The sequence below is a fragment of the Dipodomys merriami genome, unplaced genomic scaffold (assembly GCF_024711535.1).
Source record: "Dipodomys merriami isolate MVZ:Mamm:240054 unplaced genomic scaffold, mDipMer1.0.p SCAF_613, whole genome shotgun sequence".
Lineage (NCBI taxonomy): Eukaryota > Metazoa > Chordata > Mammalia > Rodentia > Heteromyidae > Dipodomys > Dipodomys merriami.
The window spans coordinates 59,154-78,161 of record NW_027206195.1 but is presented as its reverse complement, the minus strand read 5'-3'; the positions used below and the strand labels follow the sequence as shown (position 1 = coordinate 78,161).

Sequence of the window (19,008 nt, the reverse complement as noted above, 5' to 3'; positions counted from 1 at the left end):
GATTAAACCCAGGACCTCAGACTTATGAGGAAAATGTTCTGCTACTTGAGGTATGCCCCAGCTCCTGGCATGTAATTCTCACAAAACCTGTGGAAAAAGAAGTTGCTTTCCCATAAAATGTTTACCATTTATTTGGGCATTCTGCAATTTTCAAGTGTATACTAATAATGAGTATTTTACAAATACTAATGGTTATGCTGTTCCTCTAACTGTGTACTATGTGTCAATGCTTATTTGAGTACATGCATTTCCTCACTCAATCTCCACCATGACTTAAAGGTAGATCCTTGTGGCTGCGGTCACCTAGCAGGTGAGTCCACATAGCCTGTGTAAGTCATCCGCTGTAGGGATCTGGCCAATCCCTTTTTCTGGGCCAGGAGGGTAGGCTAGAGGGATGAGCTAAGGCCTGGGGGTAGCCAAGGGGCATAACAGATAGTGAGGATATGGGAAGAGAGCCTGCAGCCTTGCAGAGGAAAGGAGCTTCTCCTGGGAAAGACCTTGAAAATGAAGGCATCCTCTTGGAGAGTCTGGATTCTGTGTACCTCTGAGCTAAGGGCAGAGTTGATCGGAGTTCTATTAGGTACAAGGAAACAGCTATGGCCTACTGGGTCAGCCCCTATACTCCTGTATCCAACCCATCATCCTCTAAAGCCACCCTGTGCCCCTGACCACCAAGACTAGAACTGAAGGTAGCTCTGCCTGCGAGTTCCAGTTCCCATCTGATATAGATAGCCCTACAACCCACAGCTTCACTCACCACATCTCTACTCACATTGCTCAGACAGTGAGGTGTGGACCCAGTCCAAGGGCAGGATCAGTTTCAGGTTGTTAGCCTCAGCAGGGTGATAGGCTGTATCATTTCACATGGAAGGGTAGGAGGAACCTGAGCAAGCCCACACTGTCTGGAGCTGGGAACAGTGCTCCTACATCCCAGGGACCCCACACTTGGATGTTCAGTGTGGAACACCGAGTTGCTGATAATGCCCTGGTGAATTATGATGGATCCCTAGGGTCTATCATCCAGAGATGTGGCTTAGGAGGTGGGTGTTCTGAGAAGTAGGTTTCAGCATAACCTGAAGGAGCCCATTTTCTCAGAATGAGGGCCCAAAGCCCTCTAGTGAGGATGGGGATGGCTGCAGAGCCTATAAGTAGGTGGGGAAGACAGGTGCAGTGGGGGCAAGGAGGGGAGGGAGAGGAAGTAGAGTCCTTTAGGGACATCTTTGCTGGCTTCTGGGCCAACTGTGAGGTCAGGAATATATCCTACAGCTATGTGGCTGGTGTCCCTACTGCACAGGGAATTTTGCAAGTGCAGGAGTGAGGTTTGATTCATTTTAGACTTCGCAGGGTCTTTTCCTTCAGGGCTGGTTAAGACTCTGGGAGTGGTAGGTGGGTGGATAGATGGACACATGGATGGATGGATGGATTGGTGCATGGATGGATAGGTAGGAGGAAGGTGGATGAATGGGTAAGTAAACAAATGGATGGTCATGTGAAAAGGGCTTAATAGATTGACAAATGCCTGGGCAGGAGGCAGGAAATAGGTGGTTAAACTATAGACAAGCAACCTATTAGTAAATCAGTGTAAGTGGGCCCACAGTGGGTAGGCAGAAGGCAGATGGGTGAAGGATGGATGCATGGATGGAAGGCCAGGTGGCTAGCAGATGGAAGTCTGTTTGGTGGTTGATGGGACAGATGGATGATGGACAAGTAAATGGATAAATTTACTAGTTTAGCCAGTAACTATGAACTGACTGCATGCTATTCTGAAGTAGATATTCCATGCTGAGTAAACCAGACAAGATTTGTGTCTTAATGGACCTACAATTAAACAAATGAACACAATCATGTAATGGTGAAGATCTCTGGTGAAGGAAGACCTTTTCAGGATAGTCACTCTGAGGAGATGTCATTTCAGCTGAGACCTAAAAGACAAAAAGCTGCGAAGTGTGGAGGCAGCATTTCATGGAGAGGTTTGTTGGCCCTTGCTACTACAGAGGTTTAGGTAGACACAGGGGCCACTCCCTGGAGCTCTGAGTCCTGGTTGTTTGCAGCTTGGAGTGACAGGGGCAGGGTCACCGGTGTCCCTGGAGACCCCACCATTAGGCTGACCAACCCATTTTTTCGATCTACAGCAGTGCAAGGCTCAGTTCCCAGGGTGTGCTCAGCCTGGGATATGCTGAGTAAGCTAGCATCACACAACGGCTGCTCTTTCCCATTTATTGGGCACACTCTAATGTGCCAGGCTCTGTGCCCATTTTATCATCACAGCCCTTTCATGGGGGACACTAGGAGCAAACACAGTTTACAGAAGAGAGGCTGACGTGGCTCACAAAGGTCATAGGGCTGGCTAAGACAGCCTACCCACTGCCTTGATGACCTGAGCAAGGGAGCTGCTCCCCATGTGTACATCTCTCAGCCCAGCAGCCCTGTACACAGGCCACAAAGTCTTCCACTGCAGAAGTAAGAGGTAGGGGTGCCAAGGTAAGCTCACATTAACTCCTTTTCCTCAGGCTTTGCTTGCTTCCAGCTCTACACTAGAGGAGGCCTCTGGGAGGGGCTGGAGGAGCTGAGTAGCCCTGAGATAGAGGTGCTCTAGGAGGGAACTGTCCTTTGGAGTTGGGGTGAAGGTAGATGAGGGATCTATACTCTGACCAAAGCTAGTTATGAGAAACCTAAAAAATAGCCAGCCTTAAGGTGGGTAGAACTGGATTATTCCTCCCGATTAGCTTCTGACTCTTGCCTACATTGGTATCTGGGAAAGTGGTAAACCCAGGGATATCTGAGGGGACACAAGCTTGCTGGTGTTCAAAACTTCCAGCCAAAGCCAGGGACCCCTGGCTCATGCCTGTGATTCTAACTACTCATGAGGCTGAGATCTGGGGATTGCAGTTCAAAGCCAGCCCAAGCAGAAAAGTCCCTGTGAGACTCTTACCTCCAATTAACCACTCAAAAACTGGAAGTGGCACTGTGGCTCAAAGTGGTAGAGCATTAGCCTTGAGTGAAAGAGCTCAGGGACAGAGCCCAGGCCCTGTGTTCAAGCCCTATGACAAAAACAAACAAAAAAACAACCCTGCCAGCCAGGCTGTTGACTCACACTTATAATACTAACTATTCAGGAGGCTGAGATCTAAGGATCAAGGGTCAAAGCCAGCCCAGCAGGAAAGTCCATGAGACTCTTACCTACAGGAAACTAACCAAAAAAAGAAAAAAAGAAAGCCAGAAGTGGAGCTTGAAAAGGCAAAGGGACAGTGCTTAGGCCCTGAGTTCAGGCCCTAGTACTAGCACAAAAAAAGTGTGTGTGGGGAGCTGGGATGGTGGCTCAGTGGTAGAGTGTTTGCCTTGCATGCCTGAGGCCCTGGGTTCGATTCCTCAGCACCACATAAGCAAAAAGAAAAAAGCCGGAAGTGGCGCTGTGGCTCAAGTGGTAGAGCGCTAGCCTTGAGCTGAAGCTGAAGGACAGCGCCCAGGCCCAGAGTTCAGGCCCCACGACCGGACACAAAAAAAAAAAAAAAGTGTGTGTGTGTGTGTGTGTGTGTGTGAGAGAGAGAGAGAGAGAGAGAGAGAGAGAGAGAGAGAGAGAGAGAGAGAGAGAGAGAGAGAGAGAGAGAGAGAGAGAGAGAGAGAACAAAACCCCACAAGTGCCTACAGTATCTGGAGGTTCAGTTCCCCAGGGCTGCCATCACTTGTTCCTGTCCACACATTGCTGCCGCCCCAGTGGCTAGGGTTACTTACTGTGTTAGAGAAATAGAGGAATGGGTCAGACAGCTTAGGCTGCCTGGAAGCAGAAAGGCTGAGGGTGGAGTGCTGCCCATAGTCTAGGAGTGGGCACCGGTCCACAGGCTGAGGCTCAGGGTCTTGCCCAGGCATTGCCCTTCTTGGGGTATGAATAAGCTCAAGGTCTGAGCTCTGAGTCTCAACTGGGTGGTAAAGACACCTTCCTGCTCCTGTCCTTACTGGCCTCCCACAGTATAGGCTGCCTGGCAGGCCATCTCACACGCAGGCCCCATCCGGTATGGTCCTTAGCCCTGTCCAGTAGTGCTGACTGACTCACAGACTGTCACAGATATAAAGCTGTCCTGGTACTGGATGGACATCTCCCAGCCTCCATTGCAGCAACATGCAAGCATGTAGCTGGGTGCTGGCCAACAGAAAGTGTCCACAGAAACCTCCAAAAGAACTTACACATCCTCAATCTGCTGACTGGACTCTGATGCTCTGGGGCAAATGGGAAATCTCAGGACCTGGGTCTCTGTGTGGGTGTGTGGAGCAGGACCCACCTCCTTCCCTCGTCCTGAGGTGCAATTTTAGCCAGAAAAAACTACAGAGTTAGCGCTGTGATTTCAGAGTTTTATCCCGGTTGAAGTCACCTCCTGGTAAGGTCCAGGACCCTGTGACTCCCTCATCCCCATCACCTCCAGTGCTGCGGAAGAAGGGAAGTGGAAGGCTGGGGGAGGGACTAGAGCTTTGGGCCCTGCTCTGGAGCTTTGTGCCACTCCTTCCTCACTTCCTAATTCAGCAAGGAATGTTCTGCATGGTGGGGGTCTCCTCCCCCACCTGCCCAGTCTCAAGATGGGAGCAGCCTTAGGCTCTAGGTCGTGCCCTTGGTCCTGTTACCTTGGGGCTCCGAGTGGGGTCATAGGTCCACTCATGATGCCATCCCCCTTAGCCAGGAGCATTCTCTGAGGGGCTGGGAAGCAGGCCGGCTGTCACCTGGTCCTGGTACCACAGCTGCTCGGCGAGGCCATTAAGCACATGGGCAACATCAGCCAGCCCTGCTCGCCCATCCAGTGTGCGCCCATCAGCTAGCCGCCGCCCTGGCACACTTTTCACCCGCAGCAGGGGCAGCCCCCAGGTCTGCCTGAAGATTGTGAGTTCTCGCTCAGGCACGTCTGTATGCATGTATTGGTCAAATCTGGAGGACAGTCAAGGAGCCTGGTCAGGTGCCTCTGCTTACTGCTCACCACTCCTAGCTTAGTCTCTCTAGAGCCCCACACCCAGGTGCTAGGGTAGACCCAGGAGCATCCCTTAAGAAAAACCCCACAAAGCCAGGCGCCTGTGGCTCACACCTATAATCCTAGCTACTCAGGAGGTTGAGATCTGAGGATCTCGGTTCAAAGCCACAGGCTGGACCCCAGAGCTTGGCAGAGGCAGGGCTCCTGACCTCACTCTGGGCCTTATCAAAAGTGGCTTCTGCCAGTCCCAGGGGCCATCCAAAGGATACTTGGAGCCAATAACCATCTTGACGACACCAGGCGACTCACTTGTCATGCGGGCCAGCTGTCCAGGCAAGTCTTCAAAAGAGGTGCGGTCCGTGAAGGAGAAGAGGAACAGGAAGGCATCTGTGTTCTCTTTGCAAGCCTGAGGATGGAGAGGCTGGCTCACAGTATGTGACACTGACTATCTAATCACATACCCACGGGACCAAAGCCCTCTAATCAGCTGAGAAGAATCAGTAACGATCCCTTCTTTCTCAAATGGGGAAACTGAGGCCCAGAGTATGGAGTGGCTGTCCCAAGTACAGAGTTCCAGCTAGAATACTGGCCCCAGTGCCAGTTCAAAGTTCTATGGCTCAGCACTCTACTCTCAGCTCATTCATGCCCATGCTGCTACAGAGATAGGCCTGACTCAGCTCACAAATTTGTACTCAGAACTCACCACAGACAACCCCCACTCCCAGAGCTCACCCCGGCCTGCACGCCTGCTCACCGGAAGCATGTGATCGAACTTCTTGAGAGCAGATTCTCCACAGTCCCAGAACTCGAACCGGAACATGACAACACGGTTACTGGCCTGTAGCTTGGCTGGCCAAAATACCACAGTGGTCTGGATGCCTGAGCAGGGCCAGGGGTCAGCCATTCAGCATGGAAGAAATGGGGGCAGGGGAGAGACAGGGGCCCGAAAAGTATAGCAAGAAGAGATTTATCCCTTTCCTGGTGGGTCACTGGGTTTGACATGGAAGGCATAGTCCTTGACCTGGGAGAATTCTGTCTCATGGGGAAGGCAGACCTGCCCTGGAGGAGCTTAGGGTACAGAGGAAGATGAAGCTTTCACATGACAACAGCTTCACTGATCTACAGGAAACCCAAAGGTCCTGGGATATGGGGTACTGGTGGCTCACACCTACTCAGGAGGCTTAGGTCTAAGAATCATAGTTCAAAACCAGCCTGGGCAGGAAAGTCCATGAGACTTATCTCCTCCAATTAAGCACAATAAATAAATAAATAAATAAAAAGCAATAAAGGGTAGAAAAGGAGTTGCAACTCAAGTGGTAGAGTGATAACATTGAGCAAAAAAGCTCAGGGACAGTACTCAGGCCCTGAGTTCAAGCCCCAGGATCAACACAAAACAAATAAAGGAATTAATCAACCTAGTAACAAGAAACAAGTATTTACCGGAGCCAGCTTAATGCTAGGTATGGATGTTACCACCACTAACTCCAGTACCAAACCCAGGACATCTCCAGGGAGAGAAGAAACAATAGGGGCTCATTTTCCAAAGTCACAGAAGAAGTGGTAGAGTTGGATAAAACCCTAGCTTGTGTGGCCAAAGGCCACAGAAGGCCTCCAAGGAGACAGAGGGGAACCCACTTACCAGTGGTCTCATGGTGTACCACGGGCACCTCTAGGCCAGCCAGCTTGGCTACCAGTGCTGTCTTGCCCACACCACTCTTCCCAGACACAAAGATCTTGTAGCTGGCAGTGTCAATGGCCACAGGTGGGGGCAGTACTGGCCGCTCAAGCAGTCCTGGAGCAAAGAGGAAGCCATGAAGAGTATGGGTGTGGATCCCACACTTGTTCCATCAGACCCTGGGAGGAAGTGCCTAGCAGAATCCTCTTTCTAACTTTGCAGAAGCCTAGGATAACAGATAGCCCAAGTCTTTATAGTTAATATTTATCAGTACACAAAGTTGACAGACTGGATGTAATTCCCAGAAAGTTCACCCTAAATCTTTCTTCTTTCTTTTCTTGTCAGTCAGTCGTGGGGTTTGAACTGGGCACTGTCCCTGAGCTCTTTTGCTCAAGGCTAGGACTCTACCACTTTGAGCCATAGCATCATTCTCAGTTTTCTGGTGGTTAACTGAAGATACAGTCTCATGGACTTTCTTGCCCAGGTAGTTTTGAACCACAATCCTCAGCTCTCAGCAGCCTCCTGAGTACCTAGGATTACAGGCATGAGCCAACAGCACCTGGCCATGAGATGATTTGTGTGTGTGTATGTGTGTGTGTGTGTGTGTGTGTGCGCACGCGCATGTGTGCGCCTGTGCATGCACACACCTATACTGAGACTTGAACTCAGGTCCTGGGTGTTGTCCCTGAACTTTTTTTGCTCAAAGCTGGTGGTCTACCATTTGAGCCACAGCTCCACTTCTACCTTTTTGATAATTAATTTGGTAGAGGCCCATGGACTTTCCTGCCCTGATTGGCTTTCAATTGTAATTCTCAGATCTCAGCCTCCTGAGTAGCTAGGATACAGGTAGGAGCCACTGGTGCCTGGATATTTTTTTTTTTAACTGAAACTGTAGTGTTTTTGAGTTCCCATACATAAGAGCATGGCTTTTCACAGTCCCTTCTCTAACAGGCATATATTAAATATGCAAAAGCATTTTCAATTACTACAAATAAATCCTATAGAATCATTATACTGAAATGTCTATGGGTGTTAATTAAAAACTTGCAAAAAAAAAACCCAAACAGTTATCCAGAGACTGATGAACTTAAAGTCCTCAGTTGTGAGCTACCCTTAAATTTTATTTATTTATTTTGTCCTAAACCTGTTGACACTCTGTCTCTTCTGGCCATCCCTGGAGTTCTAAGGCTGATGCCAGAGTCCTTTGGTGAGACATGGACAAGCTGGCTTCATCCTTCACCAGTGTCTAAACCCAGACAGCAGGATCTGGGAGGCCTGTCTTCATGTAGGAAGGCAGGATGCTGGACAAGTGTGTTAAATGTGTGGTTGAAAAGGTTAATAGCAATTCACTGTGTAAAGTGCTGAGCAGAGGGACTGGCACCAAGTGAGGGCTCCATCAGCAGCGTCTCTGGTGACAGTGGCTGCTGGCAAGGTTTCTGCTGTTTCCATGGTCCCAGTTTCTGATGGTGGAATTAGCTCTAGGGAGATTTGAGGGTGAAAGACTTAGGGATAGGGCGTCCAGAAGTTCCCGAGATTGAGTGAGGAGTGCAGTGCAACAAGGCGGCACTGTCCTGCTTCTAATGTGCCCACACCACCTAAAGCCGCGGGTGACACTGTCCTACCTAAGGCTGACGAGTGACACACTGGTGGTAGGGCACTTACCGAACACCCGCCGGCGATTCTTACGCAGGATGCAGGTCAAGTACTCCTTGCCCTCCGCGGTCTCGTGCCAGTCTGGGACAATCACCGAACCGTGCGTGGGAGATTTGGCCATGGCTGATCATGCCAAGGCAAATAGGTGGCAGAACCCGGAGAGGAGGGGAAAAGAGGAGAACTATCTCAAGGCGCCTGTGTGAGTCCATAACCCCTCCCCCCACTCTCCCGTGGACCCCCAGCTCCCCACCCACAAGCTGGAATTCCACAGCCCAGCTTTTCCATAATGCTCTTAAGAGGAAAGAGCAGTAGTAGTGTTCCCCTAATCATCTCCTGGCAGTCATCCTTGCTTTCCCTCTTCCTCCTCCATCCTGACTCCCGGGCCACACAACCTGCACAGCCAGCAGTGCCCACATTGGGTTGCTTTGGGTAGAAACGGTCCCTTTAAAAGTCCACCGTGTGCTCCTGCAGCCCTGCCCCTTCCGCCCAGCCTGTATTTGGCTTCATTGTGGTGCTTGTGGGGCTCAGGCACTGGTACTCAAAGCGCATGTGCACACCGTTGCCATGGAGACGTGGGGGGTGTGGTCGGGCTTCTGGGTTCAAGAAAGTGTTGGTCCCTCCCACGGAGTTTGCGGTTGGCAGAGCAGTAACTTGCTGACAGATCCTCTCCTTCAATGGTATCCTTTTCTCCACTTAACTCCATCTGAGCCCAGCCAACTCCCAAACCTGATCAGACACGCTCTTCTCTGGGAACCTTCCACGCCTCCCTGGGCCTCAGTGTCCTCTTCTCTATAAATGAAAAATGCTTTTGTTGTTGTTGTTGTTGTTCACAGAATCCTTTATAATAGGGGCTGGCAATGTGGCTTAGTGGTATAGTGCTTGCTGAGCATGCGTGAGAGTCCTCAGTACCACATAAACAAAAAAAAAAGTGGTAGAGTGCTAGCCTTCAGCAAAAGTTCAGAGACAGTGTCCAGACCCTGAGTTCAAGCCCCAGGACTGGCAAAAAACAAACAAACAAAAAGAACCCTTTATAACAGTACCTGGTCCACAGCAGTGCTCAGTAAATTTAGTTACTGTTGTTGCTATCAACATCATTATGCTTTTATTCCCATTTATTCCCAGCCTGCCGGACCTCCCTCCAGGGAGTTAAATATCTCTGGCTTCAGATGGCTCAGAGGTGTCAGGGGCTGGCAAGAGATTTTAAAAATGAGTCAGAGGTCTTCTGGATTGGCATCACTTAATAGTTGGTTTATTCATTCAACAAATAATCACAGAGCCTCAACTGTGTGCCTAGACTGTTGTAGGTACTGGGAATACACAGCAGGCCAGAAGTCCTGCCCTCCTGGACTGGACCCTCCAGCCCTGGGGCTGTAATCTCCTATCCACTGTTCTAACCCTGTACTGTCAATCATGCAGAAGGAGGTGGCTTCACAGTAGATGCCCATGAGTTGGACAGGGTTTGGGTGGCTGGCCATACTATACTTGTCACAAGGGTCTTGGTGCTCCACCTTCAAGGCCAGCAACCAGTTTTGTAGGGAGGGAGTTAAGGCCAGAGATAGTGGGGCTTTTCAGTAGTTACTGCACTAAATTCTATAAATATTGAATTCCATGTAAGTAGTATCATCTCTCTTTTCTTTTACAGAGGAACAAATTCAGAGACATCACATGACTTGTATGAGGTCCTACCACACAACTGGTCAATGGAAAACTAGACTCAGAACCCAGCATTACCTGGGTGCTTATCTAAAGTATCTGTTCTGCCAGATTGGGTTTTGTGTTCTTAACACTCATCTTGCAGCCCCTAGGAGAGCTTTTCCCAGGGAAGCAAAGAGCAGCCAGAGAGCCACAAACCCACAAATGGTTGAGTGAGGTTCATTATGTCAGTAGGGGTGGGGAGGGAAGGGATATGTAAGACAGCTTTTCTGTAACTTGCTTACACTGCAGCTAGGCAGGAACACAAGACAACAATTCCTACAGGAGCTACATCTGGAATCCTTTGCTCCAGCTTCTGGGTCACATGGTTCCCCTTTCTGAAACACTGCCTCTACCTCTAATCAGGGCTATTCACAGCTGTACAGAACTCTCACTGCAGACCAAGTTTGTCTAGACCAAGTTTGTCTCAGCAGCAAGGCTCAGATTGGAATTATCTTTGGGTTTCTAGATTTCACCTCCAGTGCTTCCCTGGCTGTGGTGGGCATGGGGAGAGAAGAGGGGAAACGACGACTCAGTAAGGGGTGGGAAAATGAATCACCTTGGCACAGTGAGCTTGAAATAAGATGTCAAATGCTGCTGGGAGCTGGACACTGGTGGCTCACACCTGTCATCCTGGCTACTTATGGGGCTGATATATGATGACCAAGGTTTGAAGCCAGCCTAGGGAGAAAAGTCTGAGAGACTCAGCAAAAAGCTATAATTGGAGCTCTGGCTCAAGTAGCAGTGGACCAGAACTAAGTGAAAAAGCCAAACAAGAAGCAAAAGTTCAGCCAGGTGCGGGTGGCTCACACCTGTAATCCTAGCTACTCAGGAGGCTGCAATCTGAGGATGGCGGTTCAAAGCCAGCCTGGGCGGAAAGGTCCCTGAGACTCTTATCTCCAATTAACTAGATTCAAAAACTGGATGTGGAGCTGTGACGCAAAGTGGTAGAGTGCTAGCCTTGAGAAAAAGAGTTCAGGGATGTACTCAGGCCCAGAGTTCAAGCCCCACAACCAACCCCAAAACAAAAAAAGGCAGCAGCAGCAAGAGCTCAAGGCTCTGAGTTCAAGCCCCACTATGGGCACGAAGAACGAAAATCCTGTCGGCCACAGAGAGAGAAGCTGACATCAAGGGAGCTAGTGCCCATGGTGCCTGGAAGTGATGCTTGACAGCCATGGCCTTCTCTGGGAACCTGCTCAAACCTGGATTCTAGACCTCTGATCCCCTGCTTCAGGACTGGAGGGGGGGGAGGGGAGGGAGCGTCTGCAAACCTGTACATTTAATGAGAGTAATGGCCAGTTCTGACACAGGGAGATCTCTATTAGCCAGGGCTGATGCGACAGAACAGTTCTAGAGGCTAGAAATTCAAGATCTAGGACTGGCAGGGGTGGGTGATTGTGAGGCTGCCTTCTTACTATGTCCTTACATGGCTTCTCTATGCTTTCTCCTGTTGTCTTTTTTTTGCCAGTCCTGGGGCTTGAACTTAAGGCCTGGGCACCGTCCCTGAGTTGCTTTTGCTCAAAGCTAGCATTCTACCACCTGAGCCACAGCGCCACTTCCAGGCTTTTCTGTTTATGTGACACTGAAGAATGGAACCCAGGGCTTCATGCATGCTAGGCAAGCACTCTACCACTAAGCCACCTTCCCAGTCCTGTCTCCTTTTATTTTTGTTTTGTTTTGATGCTGGGGATGAACCAAGGCCTTGGGCATACTGGACACTATACTGAGCTACTTCTCCAGCCTATGTTCTCCCAGATGTTAAGGACACTTAAGTATGGCCCAAGTTATGATCTCCTCTAATCTAATTACCTTCTTAAAGGATAAGTCTCCAAATACAGTCCCCTGGGGTTAGAGCTTCAACATATGGGTTCCAAGGAGGCACAACTCAGACCACAGCAGGGCCCACATACCTCAGTTAAACACTGCTGCTGGGGATGGAGCCAGGCAATGGCTGGGAGTTATAAAGTCAGAGCTGTAGACAATTCTCATAAGCCATCTTGGTCTAGTGGGTCTTATTCTCCCATGTCTCCCAAGTCATCTGAGCATTAAATTGTGTGTGTCTTCCTAAGTAAATTGCTTCTCCCAGGGACAGGCAAAGCAAGAAGACTATCTTCCTAAAGGTCCTCCTAGAATAGAGCCCTCAGGTTAATCCACCTATTTCTTTTTTTAATCTCACCACAAATTTGTTCTGCAAACGTACGTGTGTGTGTGTGTGTGTGTGTGTGTGTGTGTGTGTGTGTGTGTGTGTGTGTGTGTGTGTGTGTGTGTGTGTCTTGAATTCAGGGTGGGAGCACTATCCTTTAACTTTGCTTGAGGCACAGATTACTACTTAAGCCACAGCTCCACTACTTCTGGCTTTTTGCTGGTTAGGATAAGAGTCCCAAGGACTTCTTACCCAGGTCAGCTTCAAATTGGGATCCTAAGATCTCAGTCACTTGTGTTGCTAGAATTACAATTGTGAGCCAGCAGTACCCAGCTAGCTACTTTTGTTTTTAGAGATACTGGTGATGGAGCCCTGAGCCTGGTACATACTAGTCCAAGCATTCTATACCTCTACTCCTCCCAGCACGTTCCTTATGTCCTGTCCTTGCTGCCACTGTCCTGGTCTGAACACTCACCTTAACTTCCTCCAGTTCACTCTCCAGATCTGTCCTGTCCATTGCAGTCCTATCAGCCTCCTTGAGGTCCAGAAGGGCCTGTCACTAGGCCTAGGCTGTGCACTGTACCAGAACTCCCACCTGGGCTCCTCTAGGACCTGCCATGCCCCAGGCACCCTACCTAACTGGAGCAAGCACTCCACTGGCCTCCCATCACCAATTCAGAAGTTTAAGAAACAGAAACTCAATATACATTTAAAGTAAATCAATAAAAATTACACTAAAGGAATCTTATTTACAAAAACATGAAAAGAAGCAGAGCTTCAGGGCATGGGATATAGCCCAGTGATAGAACATGCACTAGGCATACACAAGGACTGTTCTTTCCCAAGACTGAAAAAAAAAAATTCATTTCCTCTGACTCATTTAATCTGTCTCTGAGCCTCTATTCTCTCTGATGCAGACATTTTAATTTAGTGATTTCCTGGCAAAGTTAAGTTCTGCTACTTCCTATTTCTCTGCCTTTTCAATACTCCAAGTTTCATCTCCCCCACCTCTAGCCCTGGGGTTCAAGTTCAGTGTAGGGGAAGGCTTACCCAAATACTAGAGAGGCATGGCTGGGGAGGGTTGCTGGCTCTGCATAGGTTGTCTTCTAGGCCTTCTGCTCCAGGAAGCAGAAGCACCTGGACCTATCTCTGTTGGTCACTGTAATGGGATCTTTTTTTCCCCTGTGATCATGAGGTTCTTACCCTGCCACATGTGAGGGCATGACATCTGGCTATTGACTCCATAGGACATGCCTTGGTTCTCAGTCTACCAGCATGCTGTCCCCCACCCCGACATGGCTCTTTGACATTCTATCTGACACACAAAGGGGTCCATCTTTCTTGCTTGAGGCTGCCAGGTCTATCAACATCCTGTAGCACTAACTGCAAAGTGAGGTGGGGACCCTGAACATATATATGGGATATGGAGAAAGCCTCCATACTTATCTGTCCCATGCCACAGTTTAGAGAGCAAGGCTAAGTGCTATGACATGAAAGTCCCTCCAAAATGTCTTAAAATTTAATTGCTGGCCATGCACCAGTGTCTTACACCTGTAATCCCAGCCACTCAAGAGGCTGAGGTGTCAGGATCTCAGTTCCATGACAGCCTGGGCAGATAAATCCTCCAAGACTCTTCTAATTCAGCAGCAAAAATCTGGTAGAGCACCTACCTATCAAGTGCAAAACCCTGAGCTGAAACTAGTATTGTGCAGAATAAAACACAGTTCCTGATCTATGGTACTTTGCTATGGCAGCAAAATGGGCTAAGACACTGAAAGTAAGAAGAGGACTAACTTCTAAGCCTTCTGGCTTCCCCTTTTCTGCCCCTGACTGGCTATGTTGGTTGCAGACCCCCATTACCTTTAGATCTTTTATTTGGGGGGTACTCCTGGAGCTTAAGCTTAGGGCCAGGGTGCTGTCTCTGAGCTTTTGTGCTCAAGGCTAGTGCTCTACCACGTTTGAACCACAGCTCAACTTCTTTTTGGTAGTTAACTGGAGATAAGAGCCCTGGCTGGCTTTGAACTGTGATCCTCAGATCTCAGCCTGAGTAGGTAGGATTACAGGTGTGAGGCACCAGTACCAGATTCCTTTAGATCTTTCTGGTGTGGTATCTTTATCTTTTGACCTTACAAGCTCAGGATCTGTCACCCTTGTCCAGTCAATGTGATACCTCCCTGGTTTGTGATGAGTCTGGAGCTTGGTGGGGGTGGGGGATGAAGGGTAGGAAGGTAGGGCTCCTTTGAGTCAGTGTATCCCAGTACTTGGGAGCAGTAGATATTTAGGGAACACTTGCCAAGTGACTGATCCCTTGGTTGTTCCAGGCTTTCCTTGGATCACAGCCCATGTTTGTTTTTTTCTTTCTTCCCTAGTTTCTGCTTGGAAGACAGCAGAAGCAGTCTCCAGTTTCTATTCTCTGTTGCAGACAACTTAATTCCATAATTTCCTGGTAAGCTTAAGTCCAGCTATTTCTTGTTACATTTTTTTTTAAGTGGGTGGGCAGAGGCCAGGGCAGGAGAGAGAGAAATAGTCAGCCAGGATTTTTAGACATTTACTTGAGATTTTAGCTTAGCTTTGTGTATGCTGGCAGCATCTGGGCCCAGAGCCCAGGTTCAAGGGGAAGATACCAACTTTCTCACAGCTGGAGACTGGGGACTGAAACAGAAAACACACTCTGGTTGAAGAAATGCTGTGCTGGGCCTGTAAGGGCCAGGCTGGTGAGGGAAGGAGTGCCACACCCGCTTTCCTGAGGGAGGGAAACAAGAGCAAGCCATTTTTCTCATCCTGCCCTTTTCTGAGAGCGCCCAGGTACACACAAAGCTTTGCAAAGGGTGTCCCCTGGTGGATTTCCAGGGAATTATATCCATTCAAGGCATTAAGAATTCAGATCTAGTTGCTGCTAAATTGCCATTTTACTGATAAAGTTGAGATTCAAAGATGATTTGTCCCAGTTCAAAGTGGTAGTGACATCTTTGGGATCTAAGTGTACCTAGGTCCAAAGCCTGTACTATGTCCTTTTTTTTGTTGAGTCTACAAGGCCAAGTGTTGAGTTGAAAGCACATGTAGATTCCATTCTTGATCTCCTTCCATGCAGTATGCTTGAACACTTCCACTCTGCACATAACAACCACAAGAATGCTAGCTTGCTTTTGTCCCTGGGAGTATTGTACAAAGTAGGAATAAATTTTCCCCCTTGCTACTGTGGATGGAACCCAGGGCCTTGCAAACACCAGGCAAGCAAATTACCATTTGAGCTATTCCCTAGTCTGTTTTTTGATTTTGAGGAAGGTCTTGTTGCTATCTTTGCCAGCTCTAGCCTTACACTTTTTTCTTTTTTTCCGGTACTAGGATTTGAACTTGGGGACCTTGTGTTTGTTCCACTTGCTTGATCACTAGTGCTTTATCATTTGAGTCATGCTTAACTTTTTTCTGGCTGACTGGAGATGGAGTTTTCATAGACTTTTGCCTGGGCTGGCCACTAACTGCATTTCTCCGTCTCAGCCTCCTAAGTAGCTAGGATGACAGTTGTGAGCCACTGGTGCCCAACTGATTCTTGAACTTTTTTGGGGGGTGTGGGGCGGGGGAGCTTGAACTTAGGGCCCAGATACCATCCCTGGGCTTTTCTGCTCAAGGATAGCACTCTACCACTTGAGCCACAATTCCACTTCCAGCTTTTTGGTGCTTAACTGGGGATAGGGTCTCAAGAATTTTCCTACCTGCCCTGGCTTTGAACTGTGATTTTCAGATCTCAGCCTCCTGAGTAGTTAGGATTACAGGCATGAGCCACTAGTGTTCCAGGTTATTCTTGAACTCTTGACCCTCCTGTTTCCATATCCTAAGCAACTGGGATTACAGGCACACATCACTGTTTTTGTTTTTAGGCAGGGTGTCTACCACTCTAGCTCAATAATGGCTACTAACAGCGTAAGTCAGACCCTAGCTAGGGATATTGGTCCCTTGCCTGGAGAGATGAAGAGGTTCAGAGAAGGAAAAGTTCAGTGTGGCAGCAACACACCTGGGCCAGCCAACTGGGTTTGGCTGTCAAGTTCCCTATCCTATTTAGACTCCAGTGCTCCAGACCCACCGCTTTTCTCAAGCTCATATAACAGGCCATTAGAAAATGCCTTGGCCTTAGAATAGTAACACAAGATAATGGTAGTGGTTCCAGCATGGTGTCTCCTGCTCTGTAACTTACAACTACTGTGCACAAGCCTCTGGCTCTGAAGTACCCATCAAGTTAGAACCGTGGTTGGGAGAGCAGTATATGGGCTGCATGGGTAGGCCATGACCACTAGCTTATGATGGCTAGCACATTTCATACACAACATCAGTTCTCCTGGTCCTGTAGGGTAGCAGCGACTCCATATATAGAAGACAACACTGCATTATGACCCTATGACTTGTATCTTCACCTTTGCTTAGGAGGCAAATGATAGTGCAGCTGTTGTCCTGGCCCTCGGTCCTCTGCTCCAAGTTGGTTGCCATCTCAGGTCCTGCACAGATGATATGGAGGATCTGCCCCCAACAAGTCCTTCAGACACGATATGGACACAGCTCTTAGTAAATGGTGCCGTCCCAAAGAAAATGCAATTCTCCCTCTCCCCACAGCTCAGCTCTCCAAGAGGAGAAGAACATCTTTCCAAATGCTCCCCACTATCCCCTCCAACCTCAACTGTTCTCCTTCCCAGTGACTCTTCTCTTCTTTCCTGGACTAGTAAGAAGGTTGAGACAATTCAGTCCATTTTGTTTTATTTGTTAAATTGCTAAAAAGTCATCAGGGGGAAAAACATTAACAAAAAATGAGATTGACCAGAGGTTTAAATATGCATGGAATCCAAGTTCATTCCTACACTGTTATGTGCCTAAAATGACGATCTCAGGGTAAGCCACCTGGCACCCCGAGTTGTGTGGGAAACATCACTCACAGCACCAACTTTGCCAGGGCACAAGGAGTGTGCACTGACACGAGCCCTGGTTGGTGGGAAGGGGACAGAGGCGAGTAGAGAGGGTACAAACAGTAAACACCTCAGTCTGCTCTCACTCACAAGGAACGTGGCAAGAGGGAGCAGCTTACCAGTGACGGGCAGAATGTGTTCCCAGGGGGAGTCACACAGAGCACAGGCTTCCTTGCCCCTGGACATGGTAGATCCTCCCAACTGACCTGTGTGATGGTGAGAGACCACAGATAATGCAAAGCAATGCACATACCATGCCAGGATCACCACGAGGACAAGGACAGACAGGTAAACCAACCAGATTTATCACTTTGAAGGGGAAGGAAAAAAGCGAAGCAGAAGGAAACCTAGAAAGATAAGGTGAAGCAAAGGGAACTATCCCCTTGTCCTCCACTGGCCAGTGGCTTTCTGTCCTCCAAAGTCAAGACTTCTCACAGTAATTTTCTTTCTTCCTTCTCTTCATTTCTTCTTTATTTAAGAGTTCCAACACAGTTCCTGATAGTTCATGGTTTCAGCATCAAATCATGGTTTCATCAAATCGACCCACAGAGGACCAGGAGGAGAGTAAGCCCAAGATTGCCCAACACAATTGACGTTTCTTTCAACATCTAATTAGTGCTCCCAAAATGTGAGGGATGGTGAAGTGTGAAGCCCACCCCCCAACTGTGGAAGGAAGGTAGAAATAAGTAAAAATACAGATAGCTCTCTGCTGCACAATGTGTGAAATGAAGAGAAACAGGTAGCACTGTCCAAGAAGGTAGAAGAAACTCAAATTGCTCCATGGCAGTCAACCAGGTGACTGGTGAAGTCAATATGACCCAGGGGCTCTCAAAGGCACACTTGCAGGAATGGAAGGGATTAAAGCTTCAAGTAGAAACAAGATGTATTTAAATACCTAAATACTGATAAATATTTGCTTTAGGTGCTCCTGAGGGTTTAAAAACAAATATGTTGTCTCATGTCTCTCAGTGACTCTTAAGACAATGTTGGTATCATGTCAAGGAAGGGCTGTAGTCAAATCTAATCTGGTGGAGCTTCGGGAATGCTCACTTTAGGGAGAACACAGGAAGGACGAATGCACCTGTCCCCCACAAGAGCCTGAGGAGACAATCACTGATGGCATTGAGTCGCTTTCCCACAGTACAGGCCCAGAGTGCCCAGGAGTCAACACACCACTGAGACCCAAGCTACTGGATGCAGATGAGGCCCATCCTTCTTTCTCTCTAAGGGCTGTAAACGAATGGCCTGGTTACTAGCAGCATGGGTAATACTGGATACTATGGAGTTACAGGAACCACTTTGTTCTCTAAGAGAATCAACATTCCCATTACTTGCCTACTTGGAGGAAAAAAGAAGTACAAGGAATCAACAGGTTAACAGCCAGCTTAGGAAGGCCACAGGACAGAGGGAAAGATTAAAGTGGAGATTCAGATCTTTCAAAGTATTTACTAGAAACTGAGTCTGGAGGCACTGTCCACACACAAACAAGGTTCAGCGCAGCAATGCCAGAATCACACACTGTTGGCTGGCTTCACTCTGTAGAAGGCCCCACTGGACTGAACAGTCTTGGCCAAAAAAGGACTGGCCACAGTTGCAGATCAGGGAGCTTGGGAAGCCAAGTGTGCAGCTTTAAGCAGTGGGACACCATGGGAAGTAGGCACATGGTTGTTTCCTCATCTGAGAGAACATGAAGAGACATTATCAGAACACATACCCCTCCCCATGAGTGGGCTGGGCTTGGCATGGGGGTGAGGGGGGTAGAGGCCGAGCTTTTCCACCAAGACCAAATGGATAATGGCGAGGGGAAAGATTTAATGTGATGTAATAGAACATATGCTTATTGGACAGACTGCAAAGTGCTGGCTAAGAGCCAGGAACCCAGGGCCAGCTGCAGCTGGCTTATGCCTGGTAGATGGTTCTAAGAAAAAGAGTATGTGGGGC

General features: G+C 48.6%; 1 protein-coding gene and 1 long non-coding RNA gene across 3 annotated transcripts; one reads left to right on the top strand and one right to left on the bottom strand.

Annotated features, from left to right (window-relative positions):
- Positions 1-3,681: 3,681 nt before the first annotated feature.
- On the bottom strand, positions 3,682-8,931 carry LOC138814800 (ciliogenesis and planar polarity effector 2-like). Of its 2 annotated transcripts, none has more exons than XM_070003869.1 (6): positions 8,838-8,931; positions 8,290-8,403; positions 6,592-6,744; positions 5,707-5,831; positions 5,222-5,358; positions 3,682-4,912 (listed from the first exon to the last, which is right to left on the bottom strand). In XM_070003869.1, the coding sequence occupies exons 2-6, from the start codon at positions 8,399-8,401 to the stop codon at positions 4,663-4,665; spliced, it is 777 nt and encodes a 258-aa protein (XP_069859970.1). In that variant the 5' UTR covers positions 8,402-8,403; positions 8,838-8,931; the 3' UTR covers positions 3,682-4,662. The 2 variants fall into 2 exon arrangements, with proteins under 2 accessions (XP_069859970.1, XP_069859969.1); XM_070003868.1 differs by lacking the exon at positions 8,838-8,931 and adding an exon at positions 8,673-8,704.
- LOC138814801 (uncharacterized) lies at positions 8,375-14,561 on the top strand. The gene is made up of 3 exons (XR_011368096.1): positions 8,375-8,479; positions 9,923-10,015; positions 14,485-14,561. It is a non-coding gene; the product is annotated as an uncharacterized lncRNA (long non-coding RNA).
- The last annotated feature ends 4,447 nt before the right edge of the window (positions 14,562-19,008 follow it).